Source organism: Salvelinus fontinalis, chromosome 36 (genome assembly GCF_029448725.1).
Source record: "Salvelinus fontinalis isolate EN_2023a chromosome 36, ASM2944872v1, whole genome shotgun sequence".
In the NCBI taxonomy this organism is placed as follows: Eukaryota; Metazoa; Chordata; class Actinopteri; order Salmoniformes; family Salmonidae; genus Salvelinus; species Salvelinus fontinalis.
Genome location: NC_074700.1, coordinates 21421951 through 21442041, shown reverse-complemented (window position 1 = coordinate 21442041; position 20091 = coordinate 21421951). Strand labels below are relative to the sequence as shown.

The 20091-nt window shown below is 41.4% G+C and overlaps 1 protein-coding gene across 4 annotated transcripts; it reads left to right on the top strand.

Annotated features, from left to right (window-relative positions):
* The first annotated feature begins 5509 nt into the window (after positions 1–5509).
* LOC129835717 (zinc-binding protein A33-like) lies at positions 5510–19042 on the top strand. Of its 4 annotated transcripts, none has more exons than XR_008756486.1 (6): positions 5510–5742; positions 7617–7693; positions 7939–8555; positions 16940–16975; positions 17260–17286; positions 17501–19042. XR_008756486.1 is itself a non-coding variant. In XM_055901485.1 (6 exons), the coding sequence occupies exons 2-6, from the start codon at positions 7624–7626 to the stop codon at positions 18016–18018; spliced, it is 702 nt and encodes a 233-aa protein (XP_055757460.1). In that variant the 5' UTR covers positions 5575–5742; positions 7617–7623; the 3' UTR covers positions 18019–19042. The 4 variants fall into 4 exon arrangements, 3 of the variants coding, with proteins under 3 accessions (XP_055757460.1, XP_055757462.1, XP_055757461.1); XM_055901485.1 differs by having other exon boundaries at positions 5575–5742; positions 8505–8555; XM_055901486.1 differs by lacking the exon at positions 7939–8555 and having other exon boundaries at positions 5580–5742.
* Positions 19043–20091: the final 1049 nt, after the last annotated feature.

Below are 20091 nucleotides of genomic sequence, written 5' to 3'. Positions count from 1 at the left end.
CATTCCAGAAACCCTAGACCCACTCCAATTTGCATACCGCCCCAAAAGATACACAGATGATGGAGTCTCTATTGCACTCCACACTGCCCTTTCCCACCTGGACAAAAGGAACACCTATGTGAGAATGCTATTCATTGACAACAGCTCAGCGTTCAACACCACAGTGCCCTCAAAGCTTATCAATAAGCTAAGGACACTGGGACTAAACACCTCCCTTTGCAACTGAATCCTAGACTTCCTGACGGGCCGCCCCCATGTGGTAAGGGTAGGTAACAACACATCCGCCAGCTGATCCTCAACACAGGGGCCCCTCAGGGGTGCGTGCTCAGCCCCCTCCTGTACTCCCTGTTCACTCATGACTGCACAACTCCAACACCATCATGACACAACAGTGGTAGGCCTAATCACCGACAACGATGAGACAGCCTATAGGGAGGACAAGAGACCTGGCCGTGTGGTGCCAGGACAACAACCTCACCCTCAACCTTGATCAAGACAAAGGAGAAGAGTGTGGACTACAGGAAAAAGAGGACTGAGCACGCCCCCATTCTCATCGACGGGGCTGCAGTGGAGAGGGTTGAGAGCTTCAAGTTCCTTGGTGTTCACATCACTAACAAACGAACATGGTCCAAGCACACCAAGACAGTCATGAAGCGGGCACGACAAAACCTATTACCCCTCAGGAGACTGAAAAGTTTTGGCATGGGCCAAATCAGATCCTCAAAATGTTCCACAGCTGCACCATCGAGAGCATCCTGACTGCTTGCATCACTGCCTGGTATGGCAACTGCTCGGTCTCCGACCGCAAGGCACTACAGGGGGTAGTACGAACAGCCTAGTACATCACTGGGGCCAAGCTTCCTGCCATTCAGGACCTCTATACCAGGCGGTGTCAGAGGAAGGCCCTAGAAATTGTCAAGGACTCCAGCCACCCGACTGTTCTCTCTGCTACCACACGACAAGCGGTACCGGAGCGCCACGTCTAAGCCCCAAGCCATAAGATTCCTGAACATGTAGCCAAATAGCTACCCGGACTATTTTACTGGTGCTCTTAAAATTATTGTTACTTTTATCTCTTATTCTTATCCGTATTATTTTGAAACTGCACTGTTGGTTACGGGCTCATAAGTAAGCATTTCACTGTCAGGTGGAACACCTGTTGTTTTTCGGCGCATGTGACTAATAACATTTTATTTGATATTGATTTGATTTGAATCCTGAAAATGGAACAAAGTGTTTGACAAGATGGCCAAGAGAAAGCCAGCTGTTCCCAACCCTTCCATTGCCCCATTCTTCCAAGATCTCACTGAGTTTGAATGAAGTCCTCTAGTGAGGTACTGTAAGTACACACGCACGCACACACACAACCTTGATATGTCCCTTGCCAGCTGTATTTCTACTTGTAAATATCTTCACTAAACTCTTAATTGAATCCCTTTACTCCAACTGAAATCCAGATTACAAAAACATAAAAATAGATCCTAGATCAGTGCAGAGGGACATGAGCATTCCGTTTACTCCGGCTCATGCATTATGATTTTTTTGAAAGACCTCAAAGGTGAATCGGAGTATCTTTGGAAAGCTCAAGTTAAGAGCATACATGAGAACAAACAGCATGGCGCAAGCAGATGCGACCAAAGTCAGCTCGTTCAGCATTTCTACACCTTCAATGGAAAGAGCCCCCTTCTTTCTGGAAGACAAATATTGCCATGGTGGTCTGCTTCAGCTTCGTCTCGGCCTTACCTTTCTGAATGTCCTGCAAAAGAAAACAAAGAAAAAACTAATTTTAAAAAGGACAGTGCATTCTCTGATCTTAGAAGTAACAAATAATCATATAGTGTGTACACCTCACTAATGAACAGGGAACGTATTTAAGGATATTGCACAATTTCATAAATTGATTTGGAATGGGAATTAACATTGAATTTATATCCTTACCAGGAACTATTTTATCAGGTGTTCAACGTCTTCACCCAAGTACATGAGGGTTTTCAGTAAGTATTCTCTTCAGGCGAAGATGTCTACACACTGTAAACTCCAATTGATGTGCTGTCATTACTCAAAACGTTTGTGGCACCCATTACACTACCATATCTGAATACAGTTACTTGAAGTGATTTATACTGAACAAAAATATAAACACAACCTGTAAAGTGTGGTCACATGTTTCATGACCCGAAATAAAAGATCCCAGAAATGTTCCATATCCACAAAAAGCTTATATCTCTAAAATGTTGTGTACATTTTTGTTTACATTCCTGTTAGTGAGCATTTCTCCTTTGCCAAGATAATCCATCCATCTGACAGGTGTGGCAGATCCAGAAGCTGATTAAACAGCATTACACAGGTGCACTTTGATCTGGGTAAGATACAAGGCCACTGTAAAATGTACAGAGTGAGAGAGACAACATACTGTTGAAGAATGTCAAAGTGTCAGATAGGGGGCACTACAAATGCCAAGCTAGCTACTTGGATTGGATTCAAGAACCAGCCGTTATGCTGCAGGTTACACGTAAGTTAAGACAGAGTATTACTTCTTAATTTAGTATACTTCTTAATTTAGTGTGGTGCTTACTGTAATTCAGTGTAGTGCTTGCTGTAATTCAGTGTGTCTGGTACACAAATCATCAATGCAAATTTTCCCTTATGATATGGTAACACTGTTTTTCTGCCGATATTGAGCAGAGCAGGGCAGTGTCCCCAGGATCTCCATGAGGAAGCACCACAGAGTGTTCATCCAGCTCAGCTGCAGCTCAGAGAACTGGTACCCAGAGCCTCACATGCTGTGGACAGACAGCAGTGGGAAGGAGATCACCTCAGCAGAGACAGAGAGACCCAAACAGAAGGAGGGGGGTGTCCTGTACTCCATCGCCAGTCACGTGAGAATAGGGATGGGCCAACTGGAGGGGATCACCTGTGTAGTGATGTCACAGAACCAGGGAACCAAGATGGAGTCTGCACTGCAGATGACTGGTGAGTTTAGGCACTGGATTGTATTATCAGCTGAAACCCTTAAACAAATTAACTAGGTCCTTTTTTTCATGAAGTTTGTAATGCTTAAATTTGGTACATGTGGTGGTATACTTAGTTGTCATTTGATCCTGATTGTTTGCTTTGGAGGAGTTTTACCTCAGCAGTCTGCCTGACTGGGTTTACAGTATGTTAGGCCCCAATACGTTCAGTTACAGATAAAGGCCTAGAACGTACCGTAGGTTCACTTAGAATCTAAATTGACACACACAAACCGCACCTCGCAGACATTGTATTTGGATAGTGACATGAAAACCACACAGATTCGGCAGGGACTTTTTTCTGTAATTTATTCAACTTGTACAGTTGGGTATTTCACAAATGTCGATATTATTACTATTATTACATTATGTCATTGTTGTGTGCTATATTTTGTCTAGAACATAAAAATATATATTTCTTCACTTCCAGTTTGTCAGTAGAAAAATAAGTAATTCAGTAAGATCTGGCAGATACTGTACATGATGCAACATATTTGTGATGAATTTTGGGGACAAAACTCCCTTTTCTATTTGTGTTACAGAACATGCATAGTTCATTAAGTGAATTAACATGATTTGTTAAGCAATTGAGGCTTAATTTGTTTTTTTTTAAATTATATATATTTCACTCTTTTCAATTCCAAGACTTTTCACCAATTGTATTTTCTGATAAAACATCATCAAAGGTGAAGAGAAGGCATGTTCTTGCAGAACTCACCAAAAGGGATGCAGTCCTTGTTAAAAACAATGCTATGAGTATACACACTATTATAAACCATAGAGTTACCATCATTTCTTACATCAATGCCCAACACTTTTTGATATAGTAAGTTATTTTAAAATATGGTTATGTATACAGGATTTAATGGAAACATTTCTGGCTTTTATGTTATTTGACAAAATAAATGTTATTTATCATTTTGTGTTCCATACTGTTTAGTTGAGCAATTGTCTTTTCCGTCATAGTTTGGAGTCTAATTGTTGATCATGCAGTTGATTTCAAACCAACCACTTTCTTTTCACACACACACACACACACACACACACACACACACACACACACACACACACACACACACACACACACACACACACACACACACACACACACACACACACACACACACACACACACACACACACACACACACCACAGTGTTTAATAAAAAAAAATGTTTTCTTCTAAATATTACTTAATATATTTTATTATATAATTTTTAAATATATAATAGTTCTAAAGACACTAAATATGTTTTTAAGCATTTGGATAACCAGTTTATGGTGGAGTGTGTTGACTTTCAAAGTATCTGAAACTACTTTATTTCAATGGATGGACTTTCGACCCTGACACTGCGCAACCCAGTCTCACAGTATATCAGGACAGGACAAATGTGTGAAGTTTAAAGAAAAGCACAAAGAAGAGACTACTGGGACACCTGGGAAGAACAACTAAGAAAAAGGTCCTGGGAAGAGGTTTCTGGGAAGGAAGTGTGTCTTGGGAATGGAGGGATATGATACAGGTAAACATTACTGGGAGGTTGACTTGGGGAGGAAGACTCAGTGGAGTGTTGGAGTCACACAGGACCCAAAGAACAAAGGTTAATCTACTAAAGTATCCAGAGAATGGCTACTGGAGCATGTTATCATCATGGAGAACTGAAAAGTGTTGATGAGCTTCCCATTGAACTGAAACCTGAGAAGCTGGGAGTGTTAGTGGACTAGTAGGGAGGACAGATACCATTCTTCAACATGGAGAAGAGGTGCCACATCCACTCCTGTCTGGAACATGGACTAGGACACTCTATCCCTTCTTTGGCCATAATGAAATGTGTAAAGAGGAACTCAAAATCTTTGCATAAATGCATAAATGTATTTTGGGAAACCTCATCCAAAGATGAAAATGTAAATTATAATTTATGCTCATCCATTAAAGCTACACATCTTTAATTTGTAACAATAAATAAAATAAATGACTGTTCCACCACTCAGATTGGCTTTAATTGAACAATTTTACAAAATATAAGTATTGAGAGTGACTGTATTGTTTGTAGTTTAGTAATGTAGTTCTGTAATGTTCTGTCACCTGAATCTAATATCAAGTAAACCCCTCAAGCTCTGAGAACTGTTGACAGGTGAGACGCAAGACCACACTAAACCAAAATACTTTATAAAGGAATAGCAAATGTGTCGGAGTAGTATCTTATCTATAGATAAACATGTACATTCTAAATTCTGCTAGCGTGAGGCAAACCAGGGATGAAGAAATAAATAACAAAGTAGATCCTCTTGTTGCTATAGCAACCTTAGTTCAACACAACGGCACCTAGTGATTTTATGCTCTCGGGGAGATTAAAAGAGGCATAGTTCAGACATAATCAAAGTAGGAGTTGTTTATCTTTAATGAAAGCTTGAAGGAATCATTTTTGCTATAATAATGCACTTTTTCAGTACAATTTTCAATATCTCCAATTTGTATTTAATTAAATTATTTGTTAAATGTGAAGAGGACCATTCGTTAAAAATGTAATTACATTTGTATAGCCTGACCTGTTTTAACGTTTACTGCTGGAGAAACCTCTAGAGGGAGCCTCTGAACCTTCGAGCCTCAAAGTCCAATTGTGGTTAAACACTACTCTCATTCTTAAAAGAAGCTCCGGGGAGAATATAACGTTGATTTCATATCTGAAACGTCCACTCCGTTATTGCACCGTACTCTGTTATCTGCGTTCAGGTAAGAGGTTCTAGTGAATTTATTAATTTGTAAAGACGTATCTTTATCTATTGCGAAATAATGTGATATGTAATATACATGCAATAATGCTTTCAAATGTCTTGATGGTTTAATTGTATATTACTCTGGTTCACAGTGAACTATATAACATAGCTACATACCGTATGAACAAATACATACATATAATGTATTGTACATCATAGAAGTACTGCAGTGCTTAATTTGTAAATCGGGAGGTGCTGCGACAAAACGTGAGTGCTAGAGTGGGGTGACCTGGAGAGTTATGAGGTACCGGAACGCATGAGAGAGAAAAAAATAACCTTTATAATAAAGTATTGCATGCATATCATCACATTTGCGTAGTGGAACAGAGCTGTAGAGTAGAGGCAGAACTTGTACACATGGGGAACATTTTTGTCGCCTAAGGTCCGGGAAAATATTGGCCTTTTAAAAACTTATTTTATGCAATTCTATGTAATTTTACCTGACTGGAGACTTTGACAGAATCTTTTTTAATACCGCACAAATTACCAAAATGACAGGCTACTTTGACACTAACAAACTGAGAATCTGAGATCAATAAAAACGACCATGTCTTGAATCCATCAATAGCCTAGGCCTAGGTTAAATAAAGGTTAAATAAACAAAAACAAATAGGTGTGTGGAGACATGTTGTAGGCTACAATATGAGGAAATTATAGTCTTAAAAATGCTTTCCAGTTTCACTGACGCACCCAATGATGCGCAGCTCACTCGCTGGTGATTGTCCGATGCGTTCGTAACAAAACCTTATCTCCCTCCTCCCTCTCTCTCTCTCTCTCTCTCTTGTAAAACATATTTGGAAGCTGATTAAATATGTTGGTGGCCTACAGCATAGAGTCTTATCTTTCAGCAGGAGTCGTTGCTTTTCAAGCTGTGTTTTCGCTCAATTGTATTTGAAATGTTTTGTCTGCGTGCTGGTTTCAATGACAGATTTGGCGCGTTCCCGATTGTAGGATATTCCTTATTATTGGGCTACAATGCACAACTAGGCTATTTTAAAAAGCAGCTATTGATCCTCTGTGGCTAAATTATAGGCCTTATCGTGGTGTAGTAGGCTATTCTGAATGATTTAATGTTTTTCTGAACAGCCAGCAGTAATTATATAACTTTGGCAAATGTATTTGAATTCATCAGGGGTGCTGTAGTTCCCCCATAAACCTTCGCGCAGCTTTGATTCTATACGGAAATAAATGATGAAGTGCAATGCTGGAGATGAGAGTTGCAGGCTCATGTCTATCAGATCAGAGACGGAGAGAGATCATAGAAAGTGAATTCCATTCTAGTTATGTGAGAGCTACTGGCGCGCTTCTCACACAGCCACGCGTTGGTCTTAAACATATATGGTTACAGTGTTGAGCAAACCATAAACACGGGCACACCCAACCCAAATCAACTCATAGAATATTAGGCCCGGTCTGAAAATCTACTACGTGTACTACGTTTTTTTGAGGGTAAAGGAACATTTACGAAGAGGGCAACTCGAATGAACTTTGATCGCTTTTATTTAACATTTTACATTGCAAAAGTGACAATGATTTTCCATGCCACGATAGGTACCGGATCAGTCCAAATAGGTTCCGGAACAAAACGGTACAAAACGGAAAAGTCGGGAATAGCCTACTGTCGGGATTCTCTTCCGACAGGATCCGGTTCAAATTAAGCATTGAAGTACTGGCACAAAGTATATCTGAGTAAACTTGTTGACAAAGATTTTGTTGAAAGAGTATTTGCAAAATAAAGGAATGCTATCCATGCTTATTATCTTACAACATGATCTCAATAATATTGATGCATGCAGAGATTACAGGTCATGGTTTTATGTTCCCTGGCAGGTGCATCATGGGACCTTTGATCCAGCAAGTCTGTTTGGTAACATGCCTTATTTTTTCCCCCTGTTCATCTGCTTCAGGTAATAAGTTAACAGTAACGTCTTGGGAAGGGCTATGAGGGCAGACTAAGTCATTCACCCTGGTACCACATGTCTAAATGTTGGTTGTTATTGTCCATTTGAACCATAAAGCTACATAAAAAAACATCCTAACAGTTCCCCCTCCACTTATTTAGATCAACAGCTGAGGGATGATATATGTTCTAATAAAGAGGACACATATTTAAATGTTGAGTTCAAGACCTAATTCTGATTAACCATTGCAGTTACAGATGGAACAGAGACTGAGAGGCAATCAACTTCCGAGTCAACCTGTATATTGTATGGTTTGGATTGCACTGTGTGGTTTGCCCTATGTGTTACATTTGGGGCAATTCTTTCCCTGGAAGTGGTTTTCTTGGTATGGTATAAGTGCTTTAGAGGTAAATCTTCATTCTTGATACTTTATTACTTTTTAAAACAATATAATTAAATTGAGGAAATCCACTAATTTACTTTGAACCTAATATTCATTATCTCCAGCATCTCCAGACTATGAGGTTATGAAGTGGTGGAAATCCCATTTAAACCCTCCATAAATCATTTTGTCTCGCTCTTTTACTGTATTCAATACAAAAACCTATTATGCATATTAACTATCAGAGGATATGCACACCACCCATACAGGTTCTTCTCAGAATAATGCAAAAACAAAACAGAATAATAACTAATAATAACTTTTATTAAGCCAATAATAAACTGTTTATAATTAGCGTATGAACAAATGTGAATAAATGTGTATGACAACGTTTATAAACATTTTTAAACAGTAAATAATATGCCACTGTTTCAGATATACAGAAACCTTCACAGCCAGACACTCCTAGCCAACCAGATGAGCAAGGTGAGGCAATTGAAGGCTACACACAGGCTGATGTCAGCAGGCACTGATCATGAAATCAGAGTAAGGGGTAATCAATGACAAGCAGTACATAGAGCATGGACATGGTCATTAGTTGTGGTCAGTAGTTGGGGACAATAGTTGTGTGGCTGTGGTCAGTAGTTGTGGTCAGTAGCTGTGGTAAGTCGTTGTTGTCAGTAGTTGAGTGGTTGTGGTCAGTAGTTGTGGTCAGTAGTTGATTTGTTGTGGTCAGTAGTTGTGGTCCGTAGCTGTAGTCAGTAGTTGTGGTTACTGTTGTTCATATTTTTCCAGGCAGCAAACGTTAGTTAGCTAACAGTAATGCTAGACTATCTTACCCGTGCTCTGAATTGGAGTAGATTGCTGAGCGAATTTACCAGCTACGTCTATCAACAGTTGTCGCAGTGACATTCTACTGAAATGGATACTTGAATAGTAGTCTTTTGTTAAGACATGTAGCTAGCTAGCTAAACAATGAGCCATAATCCCATCTCATGACATTGCTACTTAGCATGAATCTGAAGGATTCATGAAATGAAACCACTTTATGTCAAAATTAGAAATGTGTAATATCTGAAAATGTAGCTAGTTAGACTATCTTACCCGTATACATAATGGATGGACACATCTCCCTCACGGATGCCATGGTTGCACTTAGTTTTTTTTTTTTTTTTTTTTTTTTTTTTTTTGTAATCTAGAGACTGGTGTTTTCATAATTTAATTCCACTGTTTGCAAAACACGGTCCTCCAGAAGGTGGAGAGCAATACTTATGCAGTTTTACTAGACCAATCCAAACTCATCTCTCGGCATGTCCAGTCCACTCTTTATGTCAGCCAATCATGGCTAGCGGGAAGGTTGTTGACTTTGTCTGTCGTTAAACTAACTAGGCTCATAACTTAACACTTTAATTTGTGTTTACAGATGGCATACACATTTGTTATTAAGGCACATGAAAGTTCACATGTCCCAGAAATAATTATGTTCAAATGGCTCTCCTGTGAAGTAGTGACCCGCGACATATGCCTGTTTCCTCAAACAAGTCACATATCATGATTGTCTGCTTGTTTCATATCTGCAAAGTAGTTGGAACTCTGTCAGTTCCACTTTGTCCATATTTTTGTCCTCCATCCACTTTCATGGCATTTCCTTAACATTCTAAAGGCACCATTATGACATCATCACTACTTCACAAACATTCCATTCTCTGTAAATGTAACAATGGATGACTGTAACTAAGGCTGGAAATGTCAATGTAATCAAACTAGCAAGGTGTCACGCCCTGGCCTTAGTATTATTTGTTTTATTTATTATTTTAGTTAGGTCAGGGTGTGACATGGGGTATGTGTGTATTTTGGGGTATTATATGGTAGAGGGGGTGTTTGTTGTAGGTTATGGTTTTGTGTTGAGTGTATGTGTCTAGCTGTGTCTATGTTGGGTGTAGTTGTCTAGGAAAGTCTATGGTGGCCGGAATGGGTTCTCAATTAGAGACAGCTGATTTCGGTTGTCTCTAATTGGGAGCCATATTTAAGGCTGCCATAGGCTTTAGCTGTTTGTGGGTCATTGTATATGTATATGTCGACGTAAGTAGTTTGTGTGTGCACTTACGTTTGAAGTTTCACGATCGTTTGTTGTTTTTATTAGTGTTGTTTAAGTGTTTCGTGATCATCTTCGTCGTTGTTAATAAAGAAGATGTATTCATCTCATGTTGCGCCTTGGTCCTCTCATTCATGTCAACACGATCGTGACAGAATGACCCACCAATATACGACCAAGCAACATGACCAGCGGCAACAGGAGCAATGCAAGGATTCATGGACATGGGAGGAAATTTTAGACCGGGCGGTACCAGGAGAATATAACCGCCCCAAAGCTGAGCTGGAGGCAGCGAAAGCAGAGAGGCGGCGATATGAGGAGCTAGCTCGGAGGCAGGAAAAGGAACCTACAAAGGATCTGGGCTACACTACGTGGGAGGAGATCGACAGGTGGGCGCTCAACCCAGGGAGAGTGCCGGAGCCCGCCTGGGATTCTCTGGCGCAGTGCGAGGAGGGATACCGGCGAATGGAGGCAGCACGACGAAGCGGTAGGAAGCCTGTGGGAAAACCCCAAAAATTTCTTGGGGGGGGGCTTAAAGGGAGAGTGGCGAAGTCAGGTAGGAAACCTGCGCCTACTCCCTGTAATTACCGTGGAGAGCGGGAGTACGGGCGGACACCGTGTTACGCAGTAGAGCGCACGGTGTCTCCTGTACGTGTTCATAGCCCGGTGCGGGTTATTCCACCTTCCCGCACTGGTAGGGCTAGATTGGGCATTGAGCCAGGTGCCATGATACCGGCTCAACGCGTCTGGTCTCCAGTGCGTCTTCTCGGGCCGGTATACATGGCACCAGCCTTACGCATGGTGTCCCCGGTTCGCCTACATAGCCCGGTGCGGGTTATTCCACCTTCCCGCACTGGTCGAGCGACGGGGAGCATTCAACCAGGTAAGGTTGGGCAGGCTCGGTGTTCAAGGGAACCAGTACGCCTGCACGGTCCGGTATTTCCGGCACCACGCACTAAGCCTCCTGTGCGTCTCCAGAGTCCTGTGCATCCTGTTGCTGCTCCCCGCACTATCCCTGAGATGCGTGTCCCCAGTCCGGTACCACCAGTTCCGGCCCCACGCACTAGGCCTAATGTGCGTCCCCAGGGTCCAGTATGCCCTGTTCCTTCTCCCCGCACTAGCCTGAAAGTGCGTGCCTTTAGCCCGGTGCCTCCAGTTCCGGCACCACGCACCAGGCCTACAGTGCGCCTCATCCGGCCAGAGCCATCCGTCTCCCCAGCGCCGTCTGAGCCATCCGTCTCCCCAGCGCCGTCTGAGCCATCCGTCTCCCCAGCGCCGTCTGAGCCATCCGTCTCCCCAGCGCCGTCTGAGCCATCCGTCTCCCCAGCACCATCTGAGCCATCCGTCTGCCCAGTGCCGTCTGAGCCATCCGTCTGTCCAGAGCCATTAGAGCCGCCCGTCTGTCCCGAGCCGTCAGAGCCATTAGTCAGTCAGGAGCCGCTAGAGCCATTCGTCAGTCAGGATCTGCCAGAGCCGCCAACCAGACAGGATCTGCCAGAGCCGCCAACCAGACAGGATCTGCCAGAGCCGCCAACCAGACAGGATCTGCCAGAGCCGCCAACCAGACAGGATCTGCCAGAGCCGCCAACCAGACAGGATCTGCCAGAGCCGTCAGCCAGCCATGAGCGTCCAAATCTGTCAGCCAGCCATGAGCGTCCAGATCTGTCTGCCAGCCATGAGAAGCCGGATCCGTCAGCTAGCCATGAGCAGACAGATCTGTCAGCCAGCCATGAGCCGTCCAACCAGGATCCGCCGGAGCCGTCATCCAGCCAGGATCTGCCCATTATCCTGGTGCTGCCCCTTATCCTGGTGCTGCCCCTTATCCTGGTGCTGCCCCTTATCCTGGTGCTGCCCCTTATCCTGGTGCTGCCCCTTATCCTGGTGCTGTCCCTTATCCTGGTGCTGCCCCTTATCCTGGTGCTGCCCCTTATCCCGGTGCTGCCCCTTATGACTATGGTGGGGTGGGGACCACGACCAGTGCCGGAGCCGCCGCCGTGGAAGGAAGCCCACCCAGACCCTCCCCTAGACTATGTGCTGGTGCGTCCGGAGTTCGCACCTTAAGGGGGTGGTTATGTCACGCCCTGGCCTTAGTATTATTTGTTTTATTTATTATTTTAGTTAGGTCAGGGTGTGACATGGGGTATGTGTGTATTTTGGGGTATTATATGGTAGAGGGGGTGTTTGTTGTAGGTTATGGTTTTGTGTTGAGTGTATGTGTCTAGCTGTGTCTATGTTGGGTGTAGTTGTCTAGGAAAGTCTATGGTGGCCGGAATGGGTTCTCAATTAGAGACAGCTGATTTCGGTTGTCTCTAATTGGGAGCCATATTTAAGGCTGCCATAGGCTTTAGCTGTTTGTGGGTCATTGTATATGTATATGTCAACGTAAGTAGTTTGTGTGTGCACTTACGTTTGAAGCTTCACGATCGTTTGTTGTTTTTGTTAGTGTTGTTTAAGTGTTTCGTGATCATCTTCGTCGTTGTTAATAAAGAAGATGTATTCATCTCATGTAGCGCCTTGGTCCTCTCATTCATGTCAACACGATCGTGACACAAGGGCAATGAAACACAAGTCATTCATAACGTGGCTAATAGGCTAGCGCACATGTGACAAACACAAGACCCGCGGGCCAAATAGGACACACAAGCGAGTATAAATGAGTAAACAGTTGAGTCACCTACTTTATGAAATTGCAGCCTGATGTGCTCACGTTGGTGAATTCAACTTCAATTGCACTGTTTCTCATGTGCCGTTTACGACGCACAGCGGCGGGAAAGTGTACAGACAAATGCCTCATTCCTAGCTAGTGTCATGACGTTGCCCTCTTTGGGTACTGCAAGCCCCATCCCCCTCTCCCTGTCTCCTACACACAGGCTGTTGTGGTCAGAGAGAGGTCGTAAATTCCTGGAGGAGATTATCTCCTCATTGCCACAGTATAGAGACAGGGGGAATTTTCATAGAAGAGAACAAAGGAATTTCTTCCACCTCACAGAACTTGAGGTCCAAACAATATTTATGTTCTGGAAAAGGTATAAAAGATTGGTGAAGAATCCAGCTACAAACTGGTCCGTTTGGTACAATTTTGTTGGGCTCATGGGAGACGGTGCGGCCACATTACCATAACGCTGTTTACATAATAGCCTCAGATATGAGGTTTACATCTAATTGTTGTATAAGATGAATGAGTGAGGATGATACTGTTTGTAAAATTGTGTAATGTGATTTTGGACTGTTTAATGAAGGAAACTCCAATTCCCTTTTGAGTTGAACTAAATCAGAGGACCGCCCATCAGCCCAGTTAGGGTCGGGCATCCTGGGACAGGCCCTTTTCTGCAACTCCCGAATAAAACCTCAACTTTGAGAATTTCTCAACAGACCATGTTTCTCTCAATCACGAGAGGACAAAGGTTGCAGACGAGCTTACCTCGATAACGAGAGGGCCAAGGTTTGAGTAGATGTCTGAATCTTTTAACCATCCCACGTGGTTAAACTCTTAGACTATCGATACCGACAGAATAAGAACAAGTCTTTGATATTAATTACTAGTCTGCAGCTAGGAATTCGGTATCATTGAACGCGAAGACCGACAACCGCCGACACATCTATCCATAACGACATGAATGAATGTCACTCTGAACTATCCATTCTAACCACGACAGAGAGAGAGAGGACGGACACTCTCCAAAAGAAACAAACTTTTCAACAGAGACCCCGACGACACACTGAGCGTAAATATAAATGTTGATTGCAATTGTTCCCGAATGAGTGAGCGTTCATGTGCAAAGGATTAGCATCTCAATTGTTATAATTATCAACTGTGTATTGTCTTATCTCAGTCGACCCCCACTTCCCTTTTGTACACCAAGCCGCGATACCGGTTTATCCCACTAGGGAAACTCCGTTATCATTTCCTTGTAACTATCTACTGTTTGTTTATGCATTTCTGTGAATTACTTAGTTAGTAAATAAATGGTTTAAGACAATTGATGTATGGATGACTCATAGTGAAGACTGGGTTCGTGCAGATAACCAACAATTTACGACATTTGGAATGAGACTACCGTGAGGTAAAATAGATAATTCATTAATCAGAAGACTATTGATCAGATATGAAAATATCTGAAAAGTTATATTAGGAAAATTATACCTTTGTAATCTGAATATTTTTCTTGGTTTCCCGACTTCCTAGTTAATTACAGTTACATGATTAATCAGTTTAATCGCGTAATACTAATTACAGAGAATCTTTGATAAAAACTAAAAGTCTTCATTTAATGATAGTAAAGAAACGACACTAGGCTACTAAAATGTTGCAATCTGGCTTCGGTTTTTAAAACTACAATGAATAAACAAAAAACAAAACCTGCAATAAAACACAATGCAAAGGAGAAACATTTAGGCTGATTTCAGTAACATTTAGGCTTATTACAGTATCATTTGAGCAGTAGCCTAGACTGGCTACTCAACTACGAGACATTTTGAGTGCACCATACAACCGGTGATCCATGCAGTGCAACAAAAGGAGAAACATATTTTAAGTTTAAATGTTACAACAACCTATAGCTACATTTTTGTTATTTGGAGATATTAAAAACTTTTTGATTAGGGTTGCAGAATTTACACACATCTGCAAGCATAGCAGCAAAGGCTGGACAAATATGATTCATTTCTTATTTTGTTTTAATATGTTAAAATTATATATACAGAATGCTATGGACATTATAATCCTGTTGACATAAAACAATGGCCATTTTTGGTCGCAGTTGCTATATCTGGCATGCAAATTTAATGTATTTTTTTCAATATGGCCAGTGTGCTGTTTGAGTTTGGTTTCTGGACTAGCATATCTATTCATAGAGCTAGCTAGCTATTTATTTAGCAAGCTAAAAACAAAGAGCCTAAAGTTAGCTCGCTAGCTAGCTGCTGGGAGGATGTCATGTTATTGGAGGAGTGGCTGTGTGACCGATTTTTTCCCCCTCATCGTTTTTTGAGTGGCTACAGCTAGAGATGCAGGTGTCACTTGGTTAGCTAACAAGAAATGTGAATCGCTTTGCTAGCTATGCTGAACTTGAATGACTGTTATCCACAGTTAGCATATCTCTTAGTTGTCAATCAAATGTATTTATCTTCAATCAAATCGGCGGGTAGTTAGGACCATTCAGTTGATATTGTTGTTGTTGTTGTTCTGCATAGACGACCTTTTCATGGTTGTTTGATCAATAGGACTTTGAAGTTCCTAAATGTTAGAGGACTCCTGTGGTATTTACATATTTGCAGAAATTCATTCAGGTATATTTTCTGGCTTTTGGCGAATATGTTCTAATGATCTAAAGTTACGCAGTTGCTACTGCCTGCAAACACACAGTCCAGTTCAAAGTAAATGATCATATCATATCAAATAGTTTTTGTCACATGCACCGAATACAACAGGTGTAGACCATACAGTGAAATGTTTACTTACAAGCCTTTAACCAACAATGCAGTTTTTAGAAAAATATGTTTTAAGTAAAACATAGTTAAGTAGAAGAGCTGCAGTAAAATAACAGTAGCAAGGCTATATACAGGGGGTTCCGGTACAGAGTCAATGTGCGGGGGAACACGTTAGTCGAGGTAATTGAGGTGATATGCACATGTAGATAGAGTTAAAGTGACTATGCATAGATAATAAACAGAGAGTAGCAGCAGCACGGGGGGGGGGGGCAACAATGCAGATAGTCCGGGAAGCCATTTGATTTGCTGTTCAGGATTCTTATGGCTTGGGGGTAGAAGCTGTTAAGAAGCCTTTTGGACCTAGACTTTGCGCCCCGGTATCGCTTGCCGTGCGGTAGCAGAGAGAACAGTCTATGACTAGGGTAGCTGGCATCTTGGACAATTTTTAGGGCCTTCGTCTGACACCGCCTGATATAGAGGTCTTGGATGGCTGGAAGCTTGGCCCCAGTGATGTACTGGGCCGTACGCACTACCCTCTGTAGTGCCTTGCGGTCGGAGGCCGAGCAGTTGTCATACCAGACAGTGATGCAATCGGTCAGGATGCTCTTGATGGTACAGCTGTAGAACATTTTGAGGATCTGAGGACCCGTGCCAAACCTTTTCAGTCTCCTGAGGGGGAATAGGCTTTGTCGTACCCTCTTCCCTACTGTCTTGGTGTGTTTGGACCATGATAGTTTGTTGGGGATGTGGACTCCAAGGAACTTGAAGCTCTCAACCTGCTCCACTACAGCCCCATCGATGAGAATGTGGGCGTGCTCGGTCCTCTTTTTCCTGTAGTCCACGATCATCTCCTGTGGCAAATGGCATATTTGCATATAGGCCTACTGTAGCTATGATTAGCTATGGTGCACTGGTCTGTGTAGACTCCGGTCCTGGACAAGTCTGATGTTTTTATTAGGTTTCCTTTACTGCAGTGTCTATTAATTGTCCAAACGCATGACTATTTCCTGCGCTATATTGCTATATCATTTTTAAAAAATGATATAAACATTCCCAAACATTATATGGATGTATGAAAACATGAAAATGACCATATCTACGTGCTTGCTTCTCTGAAAATGTTTTTAAAAAACGTTGTCATATTCTTCCCGGAGCAGTCAACCTGTAATGATTCTACATTTCCAATACAGTCGGCTAATACGATATTAGGAAAACTTTTGTTATTAACTCTGTATCTTTTCTGGTTATTATGTGTTTATTTAATCAGGGAAGTGACATTGAGATTGACATATCTGAGCCCTGCTTATTAGCTTTGGGTATAACAATGTATTCTGATTTACCATTGCAGCTGATCAATTATTGCAAACCGTCGATCAGCCAACTGGTAATTATTACACTGTATTTTTATAGTCTGGTAATCAGAATGTTAATAAAATGTAAATGTGGGACTTAATATAACTATTTTCATTGTGTTCCTAATTGCAAAATAATTATGCAGATATAATCCTGAAATGCTCACCAGAAGGTTAAGGAGTAATGTATCTAACCAGAATCTTGTCTTTATTGTACAGTAGATTATATTAGGTAACCTTTATACCTTTAACACAAATAATGATAATACTGACACTAGTTCTTTGGGGAATTGTCTAATTTCATTCTGCTTTTCAGATTTAGATGTGAAGCACGTACATGAAGGTACTAAGCTATCATCTTTTAACGTACAGTACTATGCCCACGTCTTTAGCAACATGTTGTCATAGTTTCAAAATAATGACGATTGATTCAATTGTTGTTTTGTAATGACCATTGTAACATGTATTTTCAAGTACGTCTGTTCATTTCTGTACTGTAAACTGAATCGGTATGGAAAATGTATCATTCAACTGTGTGTAACTTTCTTTCTCCTCAGTGGATGTAACTCTGGATGTGGACACCGCTCACCCTAACCTACTGATAGATGGGAAAACAGTACGCTGGATAAAGGAAACACCACAGAGACTGTGTAGTGAGAAGATGTTTGATGAGGATCCCTATGTGCTAGGCATTATGGGCCGTGCTTGGAGGGCCTACTGGAAGGTGAATGTGGCGAAGAAGGATGACTGGGTACTTGGTGTTACCAAGGCAACAGCTAACAGGAAGGGACAGTTGGTTCTCAGCCCTGCCAATGGCTTCTGGGTAATCAGGCTGTCCAATGGGGGAAGACTGAAAGCCATGGATGATAAGGAACATGTTCTTGACAAAGATATTCCAGATGAAGTTGGGATCTATCTAGAATATAAGGAAAAGAAGGTGACTTTCTTTAATGTAGAAGACGCTTCACACATCTACTCATTTACCAACGGACCAGGTTATGAGGATGAGGTCCACCCATTTTTCTCACCCTGGAACAATGATACAGATCCAATCAGAATTTTGTCCATCGTTTAGAATAAACATTATACACCATAAACGGTCAGATGCCTGATTATAGCTAACATTGATCCTTTAACTGTTATTTCATCACTTGATCAAAGCAGTTTGATCTCTATCATTGGATCTCTTGATCCCTGAGATTATACTGTACTGTAAACTGTATATGTTTCCCGCTTTTTATGTTGAGTAGTTATACACAAACATTTCACATGATGTGGATGATGTGGAAACTAAGCTACAGTATGGAGAGTTTTCTTTGTTGAACGACTTCAATTTTATAATTACAATGAAAGGGAACCAATATGGGGTCGCCCGTGGCACCCACTTTGATGCCATTGGCAATCCCATAGTGGTCCCCTTTGAATGTAAAGTGAAAAATGAGTTTTGTCCACTGTGCCTCAAAACAGTCTAGATCAATACAAACTTGGAAAACATTTTTATCTTGTCTATATCTGTCAATATGTATTGTGATACAGTCCCTGTGACTTTTGAGAAATTGGAATGTCATTCACTTCAGCTGTAATTCATAACATCTCCAAATGAGTGGTCACTAAATGCAGTAGCTGCTTCTATGCCAGTCATCAAATTAAACAGGTGGACTCCAATTAAGGATGATCAATGGAAACAGGATGCACCTGAGCTCAATTTCAAGTCTCATACAAAAGGGTCTGAATACTTATGTAAATAAGGTGTTTCTGTTTTTGAGGTTTTCTTCATTTGCAAATATGTCTAAAAACCTGTTTTCATTTAATCATTATGGGATATTGTGTGTAGATTGCTGGGGATTTATTATTTTTTAAATCCGTTTTAGAATAAGGCTGTAACGTAACAAAATGAGGAAAAACTCAAGGGGTCTGAATATTTTCTGAAGACACTGTATAATTTTTTTTGCCCATCTTTGCCATGACCTGTGTACTATGTCTACTGTATGTATAGGCTATTCAAATGTATGTATGTACACAGTCAGGTCCAAAATTATTGTCACCCTTGATTAAGATGAGCAAGAAAGACTGTATAAAATAAATAATACAAATACTGAGTTATTTGGCTCTGATGATGTATGTTACATATTTTCTTCACCAAGTTATAAGATATAGAAGATACTGTACATTCTGTATCTTCATTTACAAGTTACAGTAATGCCTTATTCCTTTATTATTTTCTTTACATTTACATTATCCTGTACTTCTACCTTTGTTTTTTTTCTCATTATAGTAAACTCAATGAGTTTATACTACTGCAAACAAGTAGTAACTCTCTTTTTCTCTCTTTGGCTGAGAATGTCGTGTTATATTTTAATTTACATGTGGTATACGGTTTCACATTTTCTTGGTTGTTGTTTCAGTGCTGTGTTGTACCTCATGGCACCAGGTGTCAGGACCCGGTGCGAGAAACAGTCACTAATAATCAGCAGAACCCAGAAGATGAGGCAGACACAGCAGTACTAGAGATGGTGGTTTAATTAAAGAACAAAATCTTCAGGCCAAAATCTAAATCCACAGTGTCCAAAATAAAGCCAAGAGGCACAAAATGGATATCCTCAAAAATACAAAGAAAACTCCACAAAGTGGTAAAAAACAGCAGGGAAAAACAAACCTCAAAAGACTACTCAAAATTACACAAGAACTAAACCAGAGAACCTCTGGAAAATCCAATCCGAGAAATATATGTTTCACACAAAAAGGCTTGGGCTGGGGCTGGGTGCTAACATACAAACACTGAGCAAAGAACTGAGGAACACACAGGGTTTAAATACAAACAAGGGAACGACACAGGTGCAAACAATAAAAGAGCAAGGAAAAAACAAATGGTTCAAAAAAGGTGCAATGGGGACATCTAGTGACAAAACCAGAACAGTCCTGGCCAAAACCTGACACCAGGATCATGTGGTAAACAATCACCACAATGGAAAGGTCACCGGTTTGTGTCAAGAACTGCAACACTGCTGTTTTTTTTTAACTCTCAACCGTTTCCCACGTGTATCAAGAATGGTCCACCACCCAAAGGACATCCAGACAACTTGACACAACTGTGGGAAGCATTGGAGTCAACATGGGCCAGATGCCCGGTGGAACGTTTTAGGATGTT

Bases quoted from the DNA above. Each gene is read 5' to 3' on its own strand.
- LOC129835717 (XM_055901485.1), top strand. From the start codon at position 7,624: ATGGGACCTTTGATCCAGCAAGTCTGTTTGGTAACATGCCTTATTTTT. The intron at 7,694-8,504 runs GTAATAAGTTAA...CCACTGTTTCAG, and splicing joins CCCCTGTTCATCTGCTTCAG to ATATACAGAAACCTTCACAG. The intron at 17,287-17,500 runs GTACTAAGCTAT...CTTTCTCCTCAG, and splicing joins TGTGAAGCACGTACATGAAG to TGGATGTAACTCTGGATGTG.